General features: G+C 45.2%; 1 protein-coding gene and 1 non-coding gene across 2 annotated transcripts in view; both read right to left on the bottom strand.

Moving 5' to 3' along the window:
- LOC144123121 (cytochrome P450 3A24-like) overlaps nt 1-26,743 on the bottom strand; it is an 84,439-nt gene that overhangs the window by 49,679 nt on the left and 8,017 nt on the right. Inside the window, exons 3-5 of the mRNA XM_077656023.1 lie at nt 15,481-15,533; nt 10,365-10,461; nt 7,649-7,774 (exon numbers count right to left, since the gene is read on the bottom strand). Coding sequence (XP_077512149.1) covers nt 7,649-7,774; nt 10,365-10,461; nt 15,481-15,533 — 276 coding nt within the window. The remainder of the gene's footprint in view (nt 1-7,648; nt 7,775-10,364; nt 10,462-15,480; nt 15,534-26,743) is intronic.
- On the bottom strand, nt 3,504-3,577 carry TRNAT-GGU (transfer RNA threonine (anticodon GGU)). Its single transcript has one exon. It is a non-coding gene; the product is annotated as a tRNA-Thr (tRNA).

Below are 26,743 nucleotides of genomic sequence, written 5' to 3'. Positions count from 1 at the left end.
GCGAAACCTCACAAACCGAAACTACGCGGCCAGGCTTTTTTTCTACTTAGCGACAGGGGCCTTCCGATCTTTGTCACACCTGCCTTTACACCCACTAGAGATGTGCGAGGGTTCGAATGCACCATGCAGTGGGCGGGATTTTGATGATCCTTGTGACAACTCGACGCGCCCCTTCAGGAGGCTCCCGCGAAATTCCGCAAGTGGGCTTTCTCGCATAGCGTAGTTATGAAAACAGGATGGCGGAGGTCACGCTCGGAGAGTTATGAAGGCGACAGGACACATTCTTCGGATGTGGGCATTAAATATGTAATGTATTACGGAAGGATTACAAAAAACGCGATTTCGCGTTGCGATTGTTAGAAGCGGGACATCGGCCATCGTGTTTGAAGCACGTGTGATATGTGGGAAGACCACTTGCGGAATTTCGGACAAGGTCAAGCCTACAGGCGTCGGAATGCGATCGGTCCGCGTGATAAACGACAGAGAAAAATGGGAATGGGACCTCTGTATTGTTTTCCTGGAGTTTTTAACTCGATCATCGGCTGATTTGCCCAGATAATATGGTTTTGCCATGGTCGAATTTATGAAAGTCTGCGCAGTATACGATCGCTGACCAGTATTCGGGAATTTTCGAATATTCGGAAATTCTCGAATATGGGAAAACGAATCGAATATCAAGCGTATTCGATTCGTATTCGAAATTTCGAACATTCGCACACCACTACTTTAGGGGAATCCCCCAAGGTGTAGTAAATTTGTAATAGAGGAGTAATTACTCACTGGCATCCACCCAAGCGCAGCCAAACGGCTACAGAAGAAAGCTAAACAGCTTTCTCAGAAGAAGTCTAAGGTTGGACGAAATCTCGTCTGGTCGGGTAGTAGCGTCATAGGAAAACAAAAATACATGAATCGTATTTTTGCTTTCCTATGACGCTACTACCCGACCAGACGAGATTTCGTCCAACCTTAGACTTCATCCAGTTACGACGGTCGTATGGCCAGCCTTTCATAACTCAAGTCCGCCAGTACGTTTCCATGACCGTCCGACTATCTTCATTTAGGGACCATTTAGATTTCAACCTCGCCTGCAAGGCCAGAAACCTAACCCCCAGATCGCTCCGCTTGCTGCGACCCGTCGACTCCGCTTTTGGACACAGCGTCATAGCAAGAGCAGAACGTCAGTGACTGCAGGCCAGGATCCTAAACTGCAAAGACATAACCAGGTGCCTTCAAAATCAACTCTTCTTTGCTCGTCGCCGCCTCGAGTACATATGCCCAAACGAGTTCGCGAGCATCCAGCTGCATGCCAACTACAAAGCTAGCCTTCAGTCTCAACAACGACAAGCGGCTCACAAGAACAAGATGGTGAGACTGATGCCCTGCCACGAGGAAGCCAGCTTTGCTAGTCGCCCAGTCAGCACGAGCTCCACAGTCCACAATCTGTCTACCTACAAGCCTACCCAATCCGAGCTAGCAGTGCTTGAGCTTGGATTAAACTTCAACGCTGGGTCTGCTCCGGACGCAAGAAAGGTAATTTGTGCTGTTGAACGTGCAGTGATGAAAGTTGAGGGCGGCCGCCGCGATGAAGCTCGAACTCGAGTTGTGAGCATCCTTGCCAAACTGCCGACCCGACAGGCCTCTCACATGCTTCCTGAGGAGCGCAACGCAATAAGAAGCCTGCGCAGAAACCGGGAAATTGTTATCCTTCCCGCAGAAAAGGGCAATGCTACCGTCATCTTGAACAGCACCGACTACGACAAAAAAATGATGGAACTCCTGCAAGACAAGAGCACGTACATCGCACTGTAGAAGGACCCTACCCTGAAGGTAGAACGAGAGCTGCAAAAGCATCTTGCCTATGTGTTTCGCTGCGTACCTCCACAGCACAAGGCACTCTATTACCGACTCCTTTGTCACAATGGGTCTGCTCCTGCTTTATACGGCCTTCCGAAAATCCACAAGGAGGGCGTCCCTATGCGACCGATAGTGGATTTTACCCGTTCGCCCCTATGCCAGCTGTCGGGCTACCTTCACCGTGTCTTCGCGCCGCTAGTAGGAAAAGGACCCACATTCATACGCAACTCGTTTGACTTCAGTGAAAAAGTGCGTGACGTCGTGGTGGAGGATGACGACATCATTGTGTCTTTTGACGTTACGTCGCTCTTCACCAGCGTCCCAGTCGATCTAGCGGTAGATGTTTGCGCGGCTGCCCTCCAAAATGACGAGAAGCTCAGCGAAAGAACACCCCTTGAGGCACAGGACCTGTCACGGTTGTTGGTGTTTTGCCTCGAAAACACGTACTTCGTTTTTCGAGGTTCGTTCTACAAGCAGGTGCACGGAACTGCAATGGGCGCTTCCATTTCTGTCACGGCCGCCAACATGACCATGGAAGCCATCGAAAACCGGGCTCTGGCCTCCTTCCATCCACGACCTAATGTGTTCCTGCGGTACATCGACGACTGTTTTTGTATAGTCAAGAAGGACGCACTTGCCGCGTTCACCAGGCACATTAACAGCATGGAAAAGGCCATACGGTTCACTGTCGAGGAGGAGGTTGGCAACCAACTACAATTCTTGGACGTGTTAGTGGAGCGAGTGGGCCATAACCTCTCCTTTCGAGTGTTCAGTAAGTCGACCCACAAGGGCAGGTACCTACATTTTAACTCAGTGAACCCGGCCTGCCACAAACGTGCTGTTGCGGCTTCACTCATCGAAAGGTCGAGAAAAATTTGCTCACGACATCAAGACCATGCCTCGGACCTGGTGCAAGTGCGCCGTGAGTTGACGACTTGCGGCTACCCCAGGAAATTTCTAGCCTCCGTGGAACGCCGCTCAGTGCTCCTAGAGAACACGGCCCGCAACCATTGCCAATCACGTGCCGCCATCCCCTATGTGCCTGGAGTAAGCGAAGCACTGGGACGCGTGCTGCGCTCGTACGACGTGCACATTAACCACGTTCCCACCCACAAGTTACGGCACGAACTTGTGAATGTGAAGGAAAAGCTGGAAAAGGAAAAATTTCCGGGCGTGGTGTACCGGATCCCTTGTGCTGAGTGCGATTATGTATACATAGGCGAAAGCGGGAATTTTCGAAGGCGCCTGAAAGAGCACAAGAAGGACGCAGAAAACCAAAAAGTAGTTGCCAACGCTCTTGCGGAGCATGCCGTATCAGCAAAACATCGTATCTGCTGGAATGAGGCCTCTATTATCGCCAAAGAAAGAAACGGGCTTACACGCCAATATCTTGAGTCGCTGGCGATACAAACGACTAAAAAAACACTTAATCGCAATGACGGCAATCTCCCGCCAGTGTATGCAAGATGCCTCGGACGATTATTGAAACGTATTTAAGAGCCGGGTTTTTTAGTAAAGCCTTCAGTGAACAAGGCTTCCGTAAGGAAGCCGAAACGTCGTTTATTGACACAAGCCTCTGGTCGGCGATTCATGTATTTTTGTTTTCCTATGAAGCTTTCTCAGAAACTTCGCATTTAAAGAAAAAATTCGTCCTGGTCCAGGGTTCGAACCCGGGACCACCGCTTCACCGGAGCAGTCGCTCTACCAACTGAGCTAACCGGGACGGCAAGCTTATGGTAGGGCGGGTGCGAATTGATCAATATCTCGAAGTGGGAGCAGCGTTGGTCAGATGTTTAGGGGAATCCCCCAAGGCGGAGTAAATTTGTAATAAGGCAGTAATTACTCATTTGCATCCACCCAAGCGCAGCCATACGGCTACAAAGGAAAGCTTTATAGCCGTATTGCTGCGTTTGGGTGGATGCCAATGAGGAATAGCTCCCTTATTACTTAAGATAACAATTAAATTTAAACTGTTATGGTAATTACATACCAGTGGCTGCCTAGTAAGTAGCGTCAACGGTCGGCCCACCATGTAAACATAACGTTGATGAACCCCTTTTGTCTCATCAGAGCAGCATTATATCATTGCGTGAGAAACGGTGAACTGGAGGCGCTTTCTGCAAAGCTGCCGTTCCGCAAGCCACAATTGGACGTCGGAAGTGGCGAAAGCAGGCTTTGACGCATTGTGTGAGGGCTTTTGTGGCTCAGGTCGCGTGTTGTGCGCATGTTGCGTGGAAGGTGTTAGATCAAGAACCCGGCGGCGGAAGTCAGAGTAGCGAGCACGGAAGGTGCTGACGAGGACTGTACTGTTTATTTTACATGATTACAGGAGTTCTCAAAAACCATCTGACAGCCTGTGATCATGCGGGTTTTATATGGACTGGTGTCCCTAACTGGAGAATGTGGCTACTTGACGGGTGTCCAATTGGCGGCACGCCCGTGCTATCTTCAGTGGCCGTCCAGAGCAGGAGGCGTAAGCGGGATCATCTCTCTGTTGTTCCGATGACAAGGGTAGCTCATCCTACAGCGATGGCAATGATGCCACAGTTACGCAGCACTTCTGTCCGCGACGGAGATTCACCACCAGGTAAAGTCGGCCCTGTTGGAACCAGGCGCTGACCAGGGTCAACATGAAGGATATATCATAGAAAGGTCACCGCTTCCGAAGAGGTCGTCGTCTACTGACCGCAGAAACTCGTTTTAAAAGGCAGCTTCTCTCGCTTGTCGCCGCCGTTCTTAGCATAGGGAAGATTGGGGCATTTGTTTTCCTGGCGCCGTGCGACCGACACCGTCCCGCTCTACTGTGGGATCCCCGCCGAAGTGGCTTAAAGGCGAGGGGGATGCACTCCTTCTCTCCCGAAACAAAAGAGAGTAGCCACCCCGGCCGCCGCCGCTTTTCTGGAGCTGGCGCCTCGCAGTCGCGAGGATGACAACTTTGTTTTCAGTTCATGGGTCCCGCGTTGCTCTGAGGACGATCACAATTTTGCTGGCATTCAGTCATTGCTGGTATTCACGGAATTCAATCACACGGTGATATGTGCATGAAGGGGTCCTCATGTAGATCCTTTAGAAAATTCACTGGTATGTATGATAGTGCAAAATTACGCAAACAACTGGATTATTTAAACAAGAAGGATGGATGTAGGAGTCATTTCGAGTTCTCATGCTGATTTACACGGCTAATCTGCCTTTGCATGCCGATTCGTCTGTGTGTTCGCTGAACGATATTTGCCGCTTGTGTGAGCCCAGAGAGATCGAGAAAGAGAGGCATCATCGAAACATGATGCGCGGGCAGTTTGAGACTGTCTCTTGTAGGTGCCAAATATGGGCGGTATGAAAGTAAAGTAAGGGGGGGGGAGGGGAATGCAAAGGTGCGAGGATATAAAGATAAAAGGATAAATGCTAGTGATATCACGAAGTGATGAATATTTGCGTCTGCTCCTCTAAGCAGCTCATTACTTGCGCCCAATTTACGTTCGCCCAGTTCTGCGTACACCGACGCTATGACGTACGGCCATTCGCTTCGGTACGTTAAACCTTGATAAGCCAAGCCAAACCGTTCTCAGCGAGGCACCGTGAACAACTCGAGCGCATTAAAATGCTAGCCTCACGATTTACTCGTCAAGAGCAATAAGCTGGAGATACTATCGAAAGCTTCAGGCCGGAGCCGGGGGCTGACAGGCACCCCGTTACACGGAGACTGACTGTAATGACTGCAATATGAACTAGTACTAGATCTTGTATAAAGGGCTCAGCAAAGTTAGATATCCGGCTTTTTTATACGTGTCTACCACCGGAAACATAGTCCAAAAATAAATCCCCATATTACTCTGAGAACCTCGCTGCGGTGCCTTGGTAGCTACGTCGTTTGCCGGCCGATTCCATAGCCATGGAACCGAATGACTATCAGGGCGGCCTGTCTTGGATGCGAAGTGTAAAAAATAAATGTGGATTACCTCAACCCATACTACCACACTCCCTCAAGACGCTATTGTGGCCGCAGGGCAGTGCGCGCACCCGTGAGCGAACCTTGGTGAGCCTCTGTGCATTCCTCGGACAGAGGGGCTTTACGTGCCGTCTGCTCTCCGCCAGGTAGTTACGCGCAGTGACCGGACGCTCCGCGAGTGCTACCTTGGACGATTCACAACTGGACGCCCGACTCCAGTTGTAGCCAGCATGGTGCTGTGCGCGTGTGTTTTGTAGCGATAGCTAAGTTACGGTAGCATTTCGAGCCTTCAGCGCGGCGGCGCTGCAACCCAGTGGGTGCGCCGCCACGCTGTCACGTGGTGCGGAGCAGCTGCCGGTGGCGCAGCGTCGTGGCTGATCACGTCGTTCGTCACGTGGTTGGTCACGTGACCAGGCACGGGATGCGGAGCAGCTGCTGTTGCCGGCGGCTCGCCGCACAGGCGAAACCGAGCTGCAACAGCTGTGCACATGCGCCGTGTCAAGTGGGACGAAGATGAAGAAGGAACGCGCAGCGAAACGGAGCGGCGAAAAACTGACTTTGCAATTCAACTGAGCAAGTTCCAACCGGCCAGCTGTAGCTACCGCGTCACTCCAGGTTTAACTAGAGCTAACCCACCGCCAATTTTTTATTGCTTCCTCACGAAGTAATCACGCGCGCAACCTGCATACATTTCGTATTGTGTAAATAGTTCGTGGACATTACCTCTCCCCCTATTCTCTCTTCCTGTCCCTTCATCTCTTTAGTTTCATTTCTCCATTCTGCCTGTTATCCCTTATTTCCGCTGCCCGAGCTCAGGTGCTTCAGTACTGGTGGCAGATGCTCTTTGGGTCAGTGGACGCCTCAATCGCGCTCTGAGGTACGTGGTGGTGGTGAGAGAGAGATGTGGGCTGCATGCATTAGCACTAAAAACATCGAGGCAGACACGCGGCACTGCCGCAACAAGCCGCAGCGTTCATTAAGTGACCGACCTCTCGCGATTAATTATTAATTTGCATCTGCCAGGGTGGCAGGGTGAGCGCGTCGCCTATCCTGTGCGCGGAACGCAATCAAAGCAGGTTTTTGCTGTTGGGCAGCAACGCCACTTCTAGAAAGCAAGATGAACGTGTCCACTGACCCAAAGAGCCAGTTGTGCGCCTTTCCTTTCCTGACTTTACAACGTTGCCAACGCCAATGAACAAAAATGAACGCCGGTGGCTCACTTGGTTTGTTTCGTTTTTGAGAAAAGGAAATCAATCACGCAGTAACTGTCTCACATATCTCGGTGGACACCCGAACCACGCCTTAAGTGAAGGGATAAAGGAGGGAGGGAAAGAAGAAAGGAAGAAAAAGGGAATTGAAAATTGGATTTTGAGGAAAGGCGCGGCGCATCGACGGAACACTTGTGGCTCGGCGCAACTAGTGGCGCATGCGCAGTAGTGACTAGCGACGCTTACCCGGAATGCGCCGTTGACTAGCCTAGTGTAGCTCTCGCTGCAAAATTTCCGTGGGCTGTGCGATGATGGTGGAAGTTAAAGAACACCAGTTGGTCCAAAATTTATCCGCAGCCCCACTCCACGGCGTCTCTAATAGCTCATGTGCGGATCAGCAAGGCTAACCCCCCCGTACCACGTACCATATATTACCATTGTGATATTTGGAAATATCAATAAAACTTCCCCAGAACACCTCGTGTATCACAGACGTCATGAAAAGAAGCAGCAAATGTGCCAATGGTCCGAAGACATCTCGTTGAACACATCTCAATATACAAAAAAAATTGTTCATTCCACCCTTTTCTAAAACACGAAGGAAATGCCGGCAGCAGTAAGAATTTACTACGAGTCCTACCTTAGACAGCTTGCTGGCAGTGAACGCAGGGCTGATCGTCCGCCTCAGGCCTTTCCAGCGCTCTCTCGTTGCTGTGAAAACCATGGAATTTGGGTGCACAGGAGCAGGGAGGACACCAAACAGCGCCTGCATAGGTTAAATAATTTTTTTTTAGGAAAATCACCTGCCGTTGCATGACGAGCTATTTTCTCTAATACCTGTGATCTAAACGAGCAAGCAGGCATGATTATGACCTGTAGAGGCTGTTTTTATCTTGTTTTAGTAAAAAAAAACCTGTGCTTTTAGAACTGCTGTCTTGAACGAGAACCTGTTCAACTTGTTTAGCATGGTGAATTGATAGGGTGCTTTTCATCACAGTCCAGCATAATGGAAAAACCTACTTCACGGCAAAATGTTTCATGACAAACATCCGACGTGGTTGAGTACATACACGATCGTGCTAGTTTCTTGAAATATCTGAGGTCTTACGGCATATCATCTGGTCAGATAGTAATTTTATGTCAAAAAAGAGTAGAACAATATTGACCAAAGTGTTGTTGTTAAAGAACATCGACATTAAGGTGAACAAGGCTCCACAGCGAAGACGAAACGTCTCAAATTTATTTAATAGCGTATGGTGCACGTTGGTCTTCCTATTTTTGACGTGTGATGTTTCTTGTCTTTTTCCATGTCTTTGTAGTAGTTCGCAGTCTGCCATGATATTAAAAATATAAGTGTAGTGTCTTGCCGAATGCGTGTGCGGAGCAGGCGCCGAGTCCGAGCCAGGATTTTAGGCCCTAGCCTTTAAGGAAGCATAATTCCTGACACTCTTGTTGGCAATTCAGGCGTGCACAAGGAAGCAAATAAAATCGCTTGCTCCGTTAGGAGAAATTTATTCTTATATTTAGAATAACGAATACTTAGTTTCCTGCGTACTTCGCGTAGTTCTATTGGTGAGACGTGTACTCGGGCTACTGAACTAACTAGCCTGTGTGCACGCAGCTTATCACTGAGAGACTGTTTATTACTGCAATATATTGCTCCATGCAATTTAATTAAATTGCTGAATTTCTCTAATAACTTTATTGGTTGCAAAGTTAGGGTCAAGTAAATTAATGTAAACAGGAGATGTTGGCTTAATAAATCGCCAGTTACTGTGATCACGTTAAAGTGAAACGTAAGATTTCATTCTAACCAGAACAAGTCTAACTGACGTAATCCAACATCGACAATTTGCGGTCTTCAGTGAAATTTGACTTCGCAGAATTAACGATGATGGACAGGATGACTGGTGAATAGTGCAGCAGTCGGGTGGCGGAGGCCCCCTCGCAGGTTTGGCATATCATGTTTTAACTTACCAAAGGAACTCAAGCTATGAGGAACGCCATAGTGAAGGGCTCAGGAAATTTCGACCACCTGGGCTTCTTTAACGTGCACTGACATCGCACAGTACACGGGCCTCTGGCATGACCTCCATCGAAATTCGACCACCGCGGCCACAATCGAACCCGCGTCTTTCGGGTCAGCAGCCGAGCGCCATAACCATTGAGCCACCATGGCAGTGAACCTCTTCGCAGGTATTTTGTGGTAGAACGGCAGTGTTACAGCAAGTTGATTCAATGGCAATTCGGCAGACCAGCTTTATACGATGAAACACAGACTGCGTAGAGAACTGGAACCTTAACAAGGGAATCGTACAGGCGCTTTATAACGAGGTGACGTGTGAAGAATTGTTTTTAGCTCATCGCGCTGCCGCTGGGCGAATTTGTATGCGCCGACAGGTCAGCTATGTATTCAGACACCGTTACACGCAAATTTTTTAATTTAGACTGCGTTGCAATAAAGCATCCTACTGGACTTTTTCTATGACTGTGAAAACAACCACGGGCAAAGCCAGGTGAAATGATGTCTCGCTTTACGGACTTAGTACACAGCACATCAGGGCGCTGTGCGTGGCAAGTATATTCGGGATTCAAACATAACATTTAATTTCATCTTCCTGCTACCTACGCGATAATTCTTTACTTGACTGACCCGAAATACGCGGGTTCGGCCCTGGCCGTGGCGGCCGAATTTTGATGGAGGTGAAATTCTGGAGGCTCGTGTACTGTGCGACGTCAGTGCACGTTAAAGAACCCCAGGTGGTCGAAATTTCCGGAGGCCTTAACTACGGCGTCTCTCACAGCATCAGTCACTTTGGGACGTTAAACCCAATAAACCATAAACCAATATTTACATGAAAGGGAACCTACGCGATAATTCTTTACTTGACTGACCCGAAATACGCGGGTTCGGCCCTGGCCGTGGCGGTCGAATTTTGATGGAGGTGAAATTCTGGAGGCTCGTGTACTGTGCGACGTCAGTGCACGTTAAAGAACCCCAGGTGGTCGAAATTTCCGGAGGCCTTAACTACGGCGTCTCTCACAGCATCAGTCACTTTGGGACGTTAAACCCAATAAACCATAAACCAATATTTACATGAAAGGGAATTTGTCGGTGCTTGTGAAAGTGCGAAACCTTACACTTAATATGTAACGCGAGTTTATCTGTCTAGGAAAATGCACGGAATAAGAATGGCATTAAAGCAGCTGCCTGCAGATCATGTGAATATATAAAAAAAAACAACAGAACTGATTGAGGTCCTTGGGCTATTTGCTTGAGCGTCGACCGCAAGAAAACTTCAAGGGCTGAAGCAAATCATTCAAAAGTTATTAATAGCGCACAGTGGAGTACAAACCCCTCTGTCCGGAAATACATGGTGCTCTTCGACTAGAACTTTCTTCAAGAGCTCCACGTCTTTGACCAGCAGGAAAGGCATCGCTCCGTTGAAGAACCTGCATTGTTTTAGTGCACCGTCAATAGCAGTTTGTGATAGCGTCTCACTGTGAAGGAAGACCAGCTAGCTGTAAAAAATGTTTCGCCCCTTTTTCAGGATGCAGGGAACTGGTCCGACAAGAACGACTTGCGGTAGGAACTGTCAGATTAAAAAGATGGCGCAATAGTACGACACGTGTTTATGAAAAGCGGATAAGTTTGACAATAACTTAGCCTGAAATGCAGGGTAACGTGTCCTAATGCTTTCCACTGAGAGGTCAATTTTTAATCGTTTTATGCTCTATGTACAGCTTTGCGCTGTCTTAGGTCGCTAAGGGTAAGGAAACTTGCGAACAATTCTAGGACGCAATCCAGAGCGCCTGTCAAAATAAGCTGTCAGGTTGAAAAAGCCTCTCCTATTTATCTTTAATAAGCCCTGTCAAGTTGAGACATTTAACACTTTGAGCTCGTTACGCACGAACACTGTTTTGCAGCGCCGCCAGAGCATAGGACATGAACACGAGTAGACGCAAAGAAGGGTTAATTGAAAGTGCCCTTCATTCTGGTTACGTATCGATTATTTATGCTATAGTGATCATAAATAGTGTGCAAAAAGTAAATGGAAGCTATAGGTGTCGTAAATCAAAAGCGACCCAGTTCAGACCATCTCCACTCTAAGAACTTAGCGCTTGCTTTTAAAGCTTAGCGACCACTGTAGCGCTCACAGTGTTGAGGCCACAGTGAAGAATCTCTGCTGTTTGTACAATTTCTCGTCAATGGCGGTTCCTGTGACAATACAGTTTTGCAATAAAATCCTGGCTGACACTGCATGCATCGTAGTGCAAAGCATTGCGTCCTTCACTGCTTTAATCGTGTTCTCCCAGTTGGCTATAGATATATCAACGACCTGGGCGAATGCCGGTAGACAACGGTTCTTTGCAGGCAGAAAATTTCTTTTTTATTCCTTTTAGTGTGTACTGCATACTATTTTTTTTCCAGAGCAGCTATTTGCGCGGTTTCGCTAGTTTTGTGGTGGCGTAGAATATGACTCTAGGGTCTGAGCGCAGTCGTATCTTGTTACAGACACACAGTAGACCTTACATTTCCTGTGTATTTCGAGGATAATTTAACACGCGTTTTATTGGCGAAGATAGGAGCTAGAGCATTTCAGTTTGCAAGATTTTTTTCCACATTTTCATACTTTATGTATTTATTTATTTAGTTATTACATACTGCCAACTGCCTCTTGGCAGTCCAGGCAGGAGCGAGTGAGTGCAAAGTCGGAACTGTTGCAAGTCAAAATAACAAAAACGTGAGTTACAAAGCAAACTAAACCAAGCCAAACTAAAAGAATTGCTTCTCGGTGAATATTTACAGTTCTCTAATTACTTTCCGAGACAATATCTTTTGTGTTTCGTCGGAACACCACTCTTAAAAAAAGAAAGAAACCTACTGCCCACATGTGCACGAATACAGTCGTAAGTTAATGTGGACACTTTGGTTTTCGAGCTAAAGTGTCTACAAGGCGAGCCGTCCATAATAACGAACGCGGGAGGAAAACAAAAAAATGTAAAAAAACCTTATGATTACGGACTGCTTCTCTACGTATTGGCAGGCTGCAGTGAGGTGAAAATCGGGCAATACTCAAAGCTAAACGGGATTATTCTGGTCATCACTATCAGTGCCTAGTGATACATGAGACAATGATGCCTTTGGTGTCATGAAGAATCTCCTACTGTGACTGTTACCATCCCGAAATCTTTGTGCTCGCTCGCGCGACAGCTGTATAAAGTGACTTTAAACGTAGTGCATAGAAAGAATTTTTTTCCGGCACCCATTCATGCAACGCTGCATATCGTAAGGCTTGTTGACAGGCAACTTGCCGGTGCCTTTCACTGGTGTCCTTTACTGAAAATACAAGGGCTAGAACATCCTTCAGAGTCACTTAGGATTTATTCTCATGGCTGTCCATAATAACAGGACAAAAATAAATGGGTCCCAAGGGGCTTCGTACATTTTCACTCTTTCCATTGTCCGTACAGCGAGTTTCCATATTAACGAGACTTGAATATATCCAAAAAATTTGGTCCCCAGTAAAACTGTCCATAATTCGAGTCGTTCATATTAACGGGGGTCGTATAACGGGCCACGACTGTATATATATTTGGAATTGCATCTCTCTGTAGATCATGCCGGCAAAAACGTCTGCTTTCCATCTTTTCTTGTTTCTTTAATAATGAGTCAAGTGCGACAGGAAACGCAATTTTGTGATATTTAAGCTAAAAGACGAAGAAATATGTACTTTGATACCTTCAAAAACAAACATGCACTAAAACATCTGTTCAGTAGCCACTATACATTTCTTGAGTACCAGTGTTAATTATATGCTTTATTGCTTGCCAGATTGATTCTATAGGCTATTTTGTGAACTTTTTGCGTTTCTGAGTTTTGTAGCTTCGACAACGCTTTACTTCACTCAACCATATCGCTCTGTAGGAACACGGCAAAATTCCAAATGCTTTGGGGTATTACCGGAATTATGACACGTTGTTAAAGCGTGTATTTTACTTTTAATTTTGATGTATTCAGGCCAGAAGATACTGTGAAGATCTTCGCACATTTCGTCATTTCCTAACACCAGGTCTCCGAACGATGAGACAGAGTGATATTCAATAAGACAAAGACAAAAATTTAAGCAACAAACCACGACGGCATAGTTTTTATCATGCACAATAGCGGCAACTATGAGTTAAAATTTACAGCCGCACCAAGCACAGTGCCTTTCAACATGTGCACGAACTGCAATAGGCCAAGCAATTTGAGATTTGAGCACGAATAGGTCTTTCGTACCCATTGTACTCTAACTCGCGATTGTGGAAACTGAGCTATAAATATATAGCGAATACCACAAGTTATGGATCCCAGCCAAGTGGTTTCCTACAGAAATAGGAGCATTTTTTCACACAGGTCTGCTTCCATCTGCGCTATGCGAGTCGTGATAAGTTCTCGGGAAGCACGAGTAATTCAGGCGCTATTTGTGTCCGTTGCAATGTCAATGACACAGAATGTACGACAGCAGTCGTAACGTGGCATTTATTTTGACCGCTGCTTGCACATAATTGTTCGTTTACCACCTAGCCCACGTGACCTTGTGACGTCATCAGAATCTGCACACCCGATAGTGAGCAAACTGCCCATCGTGTCAAGTGACAATTCAATTAGTGACTTGTCGCGAGTTTGCACAGGAAGAGCAACCCGGGTCTTCACATGCCCCATCGGTTTGAAACAGCCACTTGCCGCGGGCAGTAGCGCGTCGCCTAAGCGCTGCACCACTGCGGCAGGAGTGGTATGAACACTCCCAGAGATACATGACTGTAAAGTAAAGAATGATCACTTCAGCATAAATGAGCATTAACTGATTAACGCTATCACGTAATACCGTAAAAGCGGAGCCTATATGCCCCCTCCAATATTAGTGCGCGAGCACTGAAACTGAACGACTGAAAAAATCAGACCAATGATAGTCTCACTGCTATCATTACGGAGTGCACAGGGGAAGTAGGTGGCAGTATGGTTCAACAAGATATCGACAAGCTATCTTAGCAGACAGAAGATCTGATTAAGAAACACCAAAACATGAAAGCATCTAACCTTTGACTGAATAGAACTGGCAGAGCTATCAATAAGCGCAAGGTAGCCGACCCAAAGAAGGTTAATCTGGAGAGAATCTAGCATGCTGTAAAGAACGGAGGCAGCCTAAAAGCAATGAGGAAACTAGGTACAGGTAAAGATCAGATATATGCGTTAAGAGACAAGGAGGACAATGAATGCCATTAGCAATATGGATAAGACAGTTAAAGTAACCGAAGAGTTGTACACAAATATATATAGTACCCAGTGTAATCAGAACGTTCATTAGAAAGGCAACAGCGCACAGGGATGAGACATCCTGACGATAATAAAAGAGGAAGTAAAGAAAGCCTTAGGAGCAATATAAAGAGGGAAAGCAGCTGGTGAGATTGAGGTTACAGCAGGCCTCTTGATGAAAAACTAGCCGCCATGTATGCGCAATAGCTTATGAACTCGAGCATACCAGATGCTTGGAAGAACGCTTACATTATTTAAATTGATAAGAAAGGAGACATCAAGGACTTGAAATATTAGAGACCGATCGGCTTACAGTTCTTTGCCTAGAATCAGGATAAACTTAGACTTCAATCAACCAAATGATCAGACAGGCTTTCCTAAAGGGCGCTCGACAGTCGGCACCATATTCTCACTATCACAGGTGATAGAGAAATGCGAAGAGAACTATATATATATATATATATATATATATATATATATATATATATATATATATATATATATATATATATATATATATATATATATATATATATATATATATATATATATATATATATATATATATATATATATATATATATATATATATATATATATATATATATATATATATATATTGCAGAAAAGGGGCACACGAACAGAAAGTGATTTATTTACGACGTTTTGACCGGGGTTCGGCCTTCGTCAGTTATCTACTATTACTACTACTACTACTACTACCACTATTACTACTACCACCACACCACCACCACCACCACCACTACTATTACTGCCACTACCACCACCACCACCACCACCACCACCACCACTACTACTACTACTACTACTACTACTACTACTACTACTACTACTACTACTGCTACTACTACTACTACTACTACTACTACTACTACTACTACTACTACCACCACCACCACCACCACCACCACCACCACCACCACCACCACCACCACCACCACCACCACCCCTACTGCTAAGACTTTTCTTAAACGCACATGAAATATGGTGCTTTGTGCATATGAGAGCGTCCCAGGATAACTTGCGCTTCACAGGCTTCTAAATGCGAGTCTAGCGTGGATACAGAACACTTGCAGTGCTGCACGGCACAGGTAAGAGTATGGCGGCTCCTCAAAAGCTTGTGATTTCGGCGTCGCGCGAACGATACTCACCCTACAATGTCACCGTATTCCTTCGTCCAGTCAGAAAAAGCTGTCGCTGAACCCTGCGCGTGGAAAGCGATCAAATTGTTGACACAGCTGCGTAGTTGCGCAAAATAAAGCAAGTGTTTCCTGTGATATCTGGCGATAAGCTGAAAACAAAAGCACCTGAAGTGTGGTATCTAGACACGCTGAAAATCGCTAAAGCTAAGGTTGTGAACGAACGACGGAAAAAAGCCAAGAGAGATATTTCAGAACTGGATACATTTGTCTAAACGCTAAAAAGTAAATTCTCAATGCAGTCGTAATCAGAATTTCTTCAGGCCTTAGTATCATACATGTTTTAACGCGGTTTCAGAAGTTATCCAATATGCTTCAGCAACAGAAACTACTAAATTCGTTGACAAGAAGAATTCTATTTCGGCTTGGGTAGAAGAACTCATCCGGGTTATGAAAAGTTTACTATTCAACGGGACAATATGTTACTTCAATTTGCTTCTTCAGGGTCTTTGTTTTAACGCGCGGCATCTGATATGTTTGTTCCGCTCCGTGATGTTAAGATCAAAGTTAATAAATGGCTTTTGGATCAGTGACACAGGGACGAACGTAGGAATAGCAAGAACCAAACCACTAATTCGTGAAAGTAAAAAGGCAAGCAATAAGCAAGTTTATTAGGTAGTCAATAAACAAGGAATATTTTAGAGTTAACTACAAGTATGCGAAGCGAATCAGAGACGCATCCTTGGGAAAACTGGCACCAGAATGCTGCGAGGATTGAAATTGTAACCCTCAGAAAAAGAAGAACAACGTAAACCTTCACAAGAAGTTTGAAAGAAATACACGAGGGTAGACGCAAAGGAAAAGAATACTTAAGACGCCCGCAAATACGTTGAGCTTTATAGTGGGAAAATTTATAAGCATCTACACGCAAGGCTCCATAACAGCAAGTCCTAGGCGCAGGAAAATTCCTAGCACAACACTAATCGAGAGGCGTCCCAAAGATATAGACCCGTGGAAATTCCCCTGCTAATTGAATATCTCGGGGGAAGTAAGCAGATAACTGATGCTACACAATGGATCGTACAAAAGACGACATCAGTGATGAGTTGCAGCTTAGCCACAATTTTGCACCTGTCAAATTTTAACAAAAGAAATAGGCATTGCGCAGCGAAATGTAACACGCAAAAAGTGCATGGAAGGACCTGCTTATTCTTATGTTGAAATGTATAAGTTACAGTCGGCAATATAAGTTTACAGGATGTCGCCACGGTGGCTCAGTTATGGCGCTCGGCTGCTCACCCGAAAGACGCGGGTTCTATCCAGGCCGCGGTGGTCGAATTTCGACCGAGGCGAAATTCTAGAAGTGCGTGTACTGTTGCGATGTCAGTGCACGTTAAAGAACACTAGGTGGCCTAAGCTTCCGGACCCTTCACTGCAGCGTCCCTCATCGCCTGAGTCGCTTTGGGATATTCAACACCCATAAACCATAAACCAAGCTGACGGGATGCGCGTGCTATGAAATAAATGTACTGTAGGGCTATGTGGGGCCCAGTTCTTTGGTATACATACCATTGGATGGTGCATGCAAGCCTCCTTTTATGGTTAGGCATTTCATACGACTAGCTATTTAGGACGCTCAAACAATCCTTTTTTTCGTGAACCTATACGTACCCTGCGGACTGCAGCTGTGGAATGTAATTGCTTCCCCCATATACAAGAGAGCTGCTAAGCTGTCTTATATGAACAAACTTACCTGCGTTTTGGGGGGACTTTCCATTACTACGACGCCCGAAATTTGCGAATGGTAAGAGTCACTATCCACGCACCATCGATTTACAATGAAAATGACTTTGGCCAAGTAGAGGTACAAATCTATTGTCTCTCCACTTTTACCAAAAGACACTAAGAAATTTTCACCGGGCACCGCTTTTTTTGAAGCTAAGGTCGATTAAAACGGCGTTATGGTTCAGTGGGCTTTTTGTGGGGGCGGTGAAATCAGGACAATGCATTTCATCCAGACAACTGTGATTGCATTTCGATGGAGGCAGTATGCAAATGCACCCGTGCACAAATATATCTATGCACGTTAACTAACCCGTTCTTTGTCAAAGCTCTTGATTTCCATGTGCGGTGTGTGAGTTAAGGATATTCAAGCTCAAATCAATAAGAGCGAGTAGACATGATCACAGCATGCAAAGCAAAGGGAGAGGCGATGGACGGCCAGGGTAATTAAGTGGGTTCCAAGAGATTATGGAGATAGCAGGTGACAACAGAGTCCGGAGAGCAGATGAGATGAGGAAGTAAGTTGTGGGCGTTAGTGCAGGAGAGAGGATCAATGGGGCAGCTAGGCTGTTGTCCTGCAGTCAATATAGTTGACCTGATGTGACGGTGCCCGTACGCCTCTCTGTTCAGCAGTAGTACAGAGCCATATTAATTGAACGAGATTATTAGCTGAGGTATGGGACGTTGGTGGATGGCTATATTAAAGAACAAAAGCGCAACGTGAAAGCCACTACGTCGGGGTTTTTCATAAGGAAGAGGTTCACCACTGGCATTGCTTGAGTTAAATGGAGCCAGTAATCAAGCAAGCACGTTGAAATTCGCCGCGTGAGAGATGAATTGAAAAAAAAAAAACAGCAGGGGATTTCAGGACTGTTTTCTCAGTTCTGCTCAGACGACGCGCCGGCCGACTCAGGACTTCTGCAGAAATTGGGTAGCTCATGCCATCGCCAGGATCAGCCTGCTATGCTATAGGCCTGGTATGTTTATGTGGGGCCCAGAAATCAGAATGCTGAACCAGGAAATGAAAAGGAATTCTTGACATACCATCGCAGAAATAATGACAACGTGGCGCAGCAGCTGATGGCCACCTCTAAAGAGCGTTTTTCGCCGTGGTTTTAAATGTAGGGTTTTAAACGCTTGGTTAACTGCGCTAGGTTGAAGGTGGAGTGCTCCGAAAGTAAATTGGGTGTGAACATCACGCCACAAGTTGCTCACATTGTATGATTAACACTTTTTGAAAGCGCCTCGTATGACGGCGATGTAAGCTTTGCCGCGAAAACGCTGTCTGCAGTACGAGAAGTACGGAAAATACCGATAGAGTTCAGGCAGGATGGGATACCTCTCATTTGCTGTTCACAGGAGGCTCAGAAGTATTCAGAGTTTGTGATTCGGAGTAGTCGGGGGTCATACTTTGCACACGCACAAAAAAACCTCAGCTCGGTCTGATTACAAACTCCCACTGCTGGGCAACTCAATGCATCCTAAAATGAAAGGTAAAACGACACACCAAATAGGGCATCACAACTACACTCTCAAAACATTTGTTTTGTATATGCACTCGTGTCCTTTTTACTCCACTCCTAATGTTAGCCTGCATGACTACGACATGCACTTCCACGAAATAATCACATATGATACACCAGTTTATACGTTTGCAATGAAGAATGTAAGGTTTAGTGACGTCAGTGAGGTTTAGAAAAATCTCCATTAGCGAGGGAGGGCGTTTAACCACAAAGCATGCTAGCACGAATCACCTTTAAAAAGGGAAGGATCACGACATTTGAAAATGCTTTGTAATTGCTGATTGTGTAATGCAGTGCCTAATAGCATTAGGTTTTTTGCAGAGGTCACAATATCGCAGTTCGCGAATGAATCCAGGCGTTCCCCATAAGAAAATACGACAACCAAGTGTCAGTTGGATATCTATAGATAGTAGTTCAAGGTAAATAGTTTTCATGACAAAATCTGCGATGGGTCTTTCTCAACAAGGGTTCGCTGGGCGAAAGTAATAGTCTTTTTTCGTGCATTTTATAATGCTGGGGAAGAACTCCTAGATGCGGTCATGCGCACTAAGAAGAGAAACTAAGTATCAGAAGACCAAATGGCGAATAAAGCAGTTGAGCGCGCTCGTTGGCGGGGGGGTTCTTTCTTTTGCCCTTATCTCCTCCTTTGGTCTAAATAACTTTGCGCTTGGGGATTACAATATTCTGCTAAGTACCTCAAGAGATGAATTATACAATTTGACTTAGGTTCAATAGTTCAACTTGGGTTTTGGAATTTTGGAGAAAGCTACAACAACATATTCTTTATATGTTAAAATAAAGTTTGCCGTTAGAATGCATTTGACCTCGTCGGACTGTTTATTACGCAAAGTAAATTACAGAGCACAGGTTGAAATATGTCTTGCATGCGGCATCCACCCTGCGTGTAGTCAAGAACTCTTATTAACCGGCCCGGGTGGTAGTCATTGCACATCTGGGACAATACAAATAATTAAAAAGAGAGTATGTATGAGATGCAACGGATTTTGATGAAAACTGTTTAGGGACCTACAATCTATTTTCAATACCATTCAAAAGAAGCCCACATATAAGCGAAGTTTCTAGGCAGAGAGAAAGACACAGGGCGGTCGGACTGAAGAATCATAATCTGGCCTGCTACTATGCGCTGGGCAAAGGAAGAGAAAGAGAATGAAGGGTGTGATTGGCGACAATGTAGATAAGAGATGACAAGCCGAAGCCAAAAATGGAGGCCAACAGAAATCAACTTTATATACTCAAAAGAAAACATTCGTCAAAGGTCTGTCTGGTTCGGAAACCAAATGTAACTTAAGTGAAAACTTAAATAGGGAGACATTTTCGAGCCTACTCGGTGCCTTCTTCAGGTGGGAATGCTGGCGGGTTAAGCTTGGCTTTTTAAGCCCCTGTATAGCCAACCGGCGGCTCAATGAACGGAAACCGTTGGTGTAGGAAGAAGGAAGGGCTGCCGCTCCTTCGGAACGCTTCCCTCTTCCTGCCCTGACGGTTCGCGTTCAGCGATCCGGCGGTTGACTACACGTGGGCTGCATCTCAGTCAGTCGCAAAAGCCAAGCTGAAACTTACCGCCAGTCCCGCCTGACCAGGAAACAAAGTATGTCCAAGAACGTCGAGTTATCTTAACTTTATTGGCGTTATTTTCTTGCCTAAATTACATCACATTTATGTGTTTGAGTTTAGCATATTGATCAACGGAAAGAAAAGGAAAGTAGATGTTTTTAGTAAAAAAGAAAAAAAAGGTGTGGCTTGGGCTCGCAAAGCCAAACATGAATTTGTAATGCACAAATTTCACGATTTATAGGGGCTTCAGGGGCCACGCCTTAAATTCAAGTATGACTGACCAAGAGCTGACCAGGGCGCTGCATTATTCTTATGTTGCGCTGCGCGACATGATGGTGTAGTACACATCGGTGTAATTTATTCTCTGTCAAGCACTGAGAGACCTTACATCCATCCCACTTGGGTGCAACTAAAGGCGAGGAAGCTTTTAGTGCGGGGCATAATGAATCTTGTGCAGTGAAAAAAGGGCATGGCGTATGTCACAGTATGGTGACTTAGTTTACAGGCATCGCAAGTGAAATCGAAACTCCGTGACAGTGTCGTAGTAGGCGTGGTTGAGAAACATATTCGGCCATGGACAGCGTGGTGCAGTAGGGGCGACACGCACCGGGGCAGATCTAATCCGAGAGAAAGAGAAAAGCGGTGGAGAAATATGATGCGTGCGAGATAGTTGCCGAGGCCAAAAAGGGGCGAATTTGCACACCAAGTAACACTCGTTGACTCCCCGTTATTTGCAAACAGGAAAGATCTGTTGTGAAAGGATCTGCCAAGTTTTCTTCCTGATTAGTGGAACAGCAACAGACACACAAAGCGATTTAGAAAGCTGGGCGAAAAGTTTGGAGAAGAAACGTTCATTAAACCTTAGTAACCTACTGGGAGGGTTTAAAGTGCTCATTTTTAAGCCACACTCTCAAGATAGAGAAACCCCAATCCCCCAATTTTAGAGGGCATCCAAATGTGGCAGTTGGGGAAGTCAGGGAGGAGATGAAAAATCTGCTTCACCTTTAATCTAACGAGTTTGTTCAAGTGGCATGCTTCATTTCGGTCAAGAAGACTGTTGGCAGCACCAACTAGGAAGGCCAGGAGAACACGCTATCTCCAACAATGGAGCTTCTGAAAGGGTTTAAGTGCAGCCCTAGCAAACAAGTACCAGCAGTGCAGTTGCCTTTTGACACCACTACTGGAGGTTTACTGACAAAAAGGGAAATCCCTAGGAATTTCATAAGCTCATTACTTTGTTTGCTAAGAATTTTCTAATTGTTTATTCTGATTGAACGGAGACCATATTTGTATCACTTCGACTGGTGGTGAAGGCGCCAATCAAAGTACTGCGCTTTACTAGGGTTTATTTCAAGATTAACGCTGTGCACTAATTCTGAAGTGTGGTCAGTGAGGGTTTTAAGGCTTTTGTAGGAGTCGAAAACCAACAAAATATCCCCCGACAAGACAAGGGAGAAGATGGAGGTGCAATGGACACCACACTGTAGACAAACGAGAACTGACGGAACCAAGTTATCGTTTTGCGATTCTAGTTAAAACATTTGCACCAAACCTTGTTCTTGTTTTTCGCTATGGGAGCCCGGGAGAGCCAACAGTCATGTCAAAAAAATTTTACGGCTTGTCCAATTGTCTGCTACTTGCTGACTCCAACTTTCAAGATGTCGCAACTTGTGCATTCACGATAGATAATTGTACTACGCTGAATTCATAAAAGCTGCACCTCTTTCAAGCACATGCGCAACCGCATCTGGATACTTAGACAAGCACAATACCATGTATTCTGATATGAGCAAGCAATTAATCGCAGATACAATATAGCAATGAAGGACTGCAGTGTGCATTCAAATCCCGCCGATTTATTCTACAACTGCACTGTGGTATTATGATTTTCATTGAAGTAAATAAGGCCAAAGTTGGCCACAACAAAGACTTGGCGCCTTCTTAAAAACATTCTTAGTGAAAGAAAATGCGACATTTAGGTTTTCTGCTATGGTGTCAAAAATGAGCGTCGGTTTTTCTTCTTGTGATTTTCTCCACGAAACTCAGGTCGAAAAGCATACCGCCGCTCTCATACGGTATACATGTGGCATCTGGAGCTTCTTCATTGAGCTTTGTAAATTCACATTGGACAGCTGTCTGAAACACCTCCACATTTGACCTCAATAAAACTTTACCTAATTTTATTGCCTTGCTCCCTGTGATTCCACAAGAAGATGCTCTTTATATTCGTAAAATAAAGAGCAATGTTTCCGCCCGCCATGACGGCATCAAAGCTATACCGTTAAAGTATGTATCTACATCAATATGCGAGGTTCTAGCGTATATTGCAAATCTGATGATCACAGGAGGTGTGGTTCCGGATGAACTGAAAATAGCTCAAGTCTGCCCTATGTATAAAAGATAAAATAGAAATTTAGCCATGAATTATTGACCTATCTTCGTTTTGCGCAATAGTGGAACCAGCGAAACAGACGCCGGGCAAGAAAAAGGAGGCACACACACACCACCCTGGAGTTGCAGCTGATTTATTCCGAGGAATTGAGCCACATTTATACATCATTCCTACGCCAGCGCACACTTTGAACAAGGAAAAGGAAAACTTTTGGAAGATAAAAACTGGAACTCCTTTTCGGTGATTATGATTGAAGAGTCGCTTACGCATATCTGTTCGTTTTTCAGGATTAAAAACGCTTCCAGCAGCTAACGCTCGCGTCTTGATTTCTTCAAACCGATAATACTGACCAGGTGAAACAGAGGGGAACAGTGGCAGTCCTTGGCATGCAAGGCTAAATTGATTCCGGTGCCCGGGCCCGAAGTTGTTCTGTGCTGCCTTAAACGTTAATTTAGGCATGCTCCAGTTTGCCCCAATTTATATTTTGCCACAACACAATGGAATGGAGTAAACCAACCCCACTGCGCACATGGCGAACTTCGTCTGATGCATAGTGATGCAAGCGCCACTCTGCTGTCGGCCACCAGAGATTTGGGCTTACAAACCGGAGAGCTTTCGCGGGGCACAAAACACCAAAGTGACGCCAAATTTTTTAGCTACTTTTTACAGCCCATGTGACGTCTTGTGAAAGTAGGGAACGACTTCAATCGTTCTTCTATCCTTTTTCACTGGGCATGTGAGCTTTTCGGAATGCTTTTCATTTTTTTCCCCAAGGATTCACACACCGCCAGCAAAACCGAAGGGGGAAACCAGGAGGGCTTCAAGTGGTAAACCTGCTCCACCAGACTTTGTTGCATCATATGCGAGCAGCTTTCTTTAAAGCATTTAAAAAGCACAAGTTCGCGATTCTTCACTTTACCAACATCGAATGTGCTGATTCGAATGACGAAAGCTCCTTTTTGGATCTAGGTGCATATTTCCAGCACACGTGTCGATCAGGTAAAAAAGTCAATTCTAAATGTAGGAACTGAGTGGTTTCGTATATCGGAACATCTTTGGTAAAAATCAAGTTGTTGACGTTTAACATCTCGTCCGCCACAAGGATGAGCTGGTCAGTTTCTGTTAAATTTAAAAATACCAAATAGTCACCGGCATATCTAGACACGTACCCTTACGACACGTGTGTCTTGAAGTGAGCTCAGTACCATCAGTCAAACTTCACTAGAAATATGTTGCAAAGGACTGGCGCTACACAGGAGCCAATACCGATGCCTCGGTTTTGTGCAAAGAAGTTTTGGTCATGTTGTACACAAGCAGAATTTAAATACGGCTTTAAAAGCTCGAGGAAGGATTCCAGAGTGATGCCTCACTTGTTCTGGAGGGAAGTTGTCCCAGTGCTTTCAATTGATTCGCGCACTGCTATGAAAAGTTCATCATGAGGCACAGAATAAAACAGGTACACAATGCCCACTGAAAAAGTTGCATTAGCGCCGGGAAACCCGCTACGGAGGCACCTCCACCAGGCTCATTAAGCTCTGCACAAGAAAAAGATCCGCTGGCACCAGGTCCTCGAAGGAATCTTTCTGATAATAATTGGAGATCACTTTTTGCCAAGAACCTTCTTTGACAATCGCCGTAAAAGTGTAACCAGGATTATCTTTGCAGTGAAAAACATACGCAGGACGTCCTCATGGAATTTGCGAACTTAACTTTACATGCTCCCCAAATTCAGCCGATTGAGAAGCCACAAGGCTAACGCCTTAGCCTTTCGTGGTTTTAAATCCAGCTTCTTCTATTTCTTCTCAATGCTTCGCTCGATTTTGTACTGAAAAGAGAAGAGGGAACAACCACGAACCCACCTTCCTCATCGGCTTGCAGGAGGCTTAGACCCTCCTGTGGGAAGTGGGCGACCAAGGGGCGCAAGTCCTTGGCCCCTGTATGGCGGTCAGTCCAAGTCTTCACCAGACAATTCACTCCCTCCGATACGCTGTGTGCCTTCTCCTCAGAAGGGGCCTTATCATCCTCTCTGTGCACCGCTGCCAGAAGTTCGTGCTTGTGGGCCCGTGGCTCTAAGGAATACTTAGGCAGCGGTGCACAGAGTGGCTGATAAGGCCCCTTACGGTTTTGCGTGTGCCTCCTTGTTCATGCCCAGCGTCTGTTTCGCAGGTTTCACTACTGCGCATCATGAACCAGCTAGGTGAGCAATTTACTCTATCTTCGTATTATCTGTGTTATCTAAGCTGCTCGAAGGAGCCATTAATAGCAGACTGGAAAATTTGCTCAGCGTTCATAATGTTATTAACGCGTCCCAATATGGCTTTTTAAAAACAAACCGTCCGAAAAAGCTTTACTCGCTGTTAAAGATAAAATTATTAACAATATAGAATAGAATCCAGGGTATACACACTTGGTCTGTTCATAGATCTCAGAAAAGCTTTTCATTGCGGGCAGAACAATATCCTCTTGAGCAAACTGAATGGTAATGGAATGCGTGGTATTCTTCTGAACCCGATGGGAGGTTATTTGAGCAGTACGTGAAGTGCTATAATTTTGTTTCCAATAGCTTGTGTGTTACCCAAGGAGTGCCGCAGGAATCTATTTTAGGCCCACTTTATTTTTAGTATACAGAAACGATATTTGTAATACACCTGTTTCACCAGATTTCGTCATGTATGCTGACGACACAAATAATTTTTTCATGGCTCGAACTCTGGCAATTCAGAAACTTAAATGATTACTTGGTAAAATTGCAAGCTTGGATGCAGGCGAATAAATTTAGCTTGAATTTGTCGATAACCAGATAATTTTCAGACCTATTAACGCCCCAATCCTTTAAACGCTTGATGTAAGGTATGCGAATAAAGAATGCAACAAGTAACGACTGAGAGGTTTCTTGGTGTTTGGTTCAATGAACACTCATCATTGAACACCGATATTTCAAATCTTGCCACGGATGTTAGCAAATCTGTCGGCTGTCTCTACAGGATCAGCGACCTCTTGCCGGTTTTGTTAAAAGTATCTTTGAGTTACGCACTATTTTGTTCTAATTTATCTTATTGTGGACGGGCGTGGGGCACCACAACTTGCAGTAATTATCAAAAACCCTTGATTCTGCAAAAAATCCACTCCGTGCTATTGAGGGTTACCACGGCAGGCCAGAAAACCTCCGTAACCTCTATACAAAAATCATGATTTAGTCAAAGCAAACCGCGTTTAATTGTACCGCTCGTTACAGCATATGCATGAAAATAGACTGTTCTCTTCCTTTCCTAACCACCTTCCTAGTAAATACCCCCTCAGACAACGCAGAAATTGGTTCCTAAAACGAGGACAAATACGGAAAACAAAAGCTAAATCATCCGATTCCAGCTCTTCTCAGCAACCCATCACGAAGTTTCATGTTTCATCTAAGAGAAAATTAAAGAGATACATAAAAAAGGAAATCATGCACGCCAACCTAATATAATTACCTTTTTGTTTTGTCTTTAGCGAATGCATGTTTTTTTGTCATCTAGAGTTGATTGTATGATCTTCTTTAGTGTTTTTGTGCCATGTTTATAGTTTGATTCGAGTGTATAGTGTCCTTCATGCTCATATATGTAATTTCTTCGCTGTAATGCTGGTGCATCTTGTAATTATTTCGTTTGCTATAATGCCCTGATAAAGTTAGTTTTCTGTGTTGCGCACTCCTGTAGATTGTACTAGGGAACGGTCACCTCTTGTGACCTAACCGCCTTTTCTCATGTGACCTAACCGCCTTTTCGGCCCGAAAGATGCGGGTTCGATCCCGGCCGCGGCGGTCGAATTTTATAGAGGCCCGTGTACTGTGCGGTGTCAGTGCACGTTAAAGAACCCCAGGTGGTCGAAATTTCCGGAGCCCTTCACTACGGCGTCTCTCATAGCCTGAGTTGCTTTGGGACGTTAAACCCCTATAAACCAAACCATCATAGTTCCCCCTTTAATTTGTAAAAGAGAAATAAACTCAAGGGTCACTAAGTGACTCAGG

Source organism: Amblyomma americanum, chromosome 3, assembly GCF_052857255.1.
Source record: "Amblyomma americanum isolate KBUSLIRL-KWMA chromosome 3, ASM5285725v1, whole genome shotgun sequence".
NCBI lineage: Eukaryota > Metazoa > Arthropoda > Arachnida > Ixodida > Ixodidae > Amblyomma > Amblyomma americanum.
Note: the sequence above shows the minus strand (reverse complement) of the source record. Positions and strands in the feature narration are given on the sequence as shown.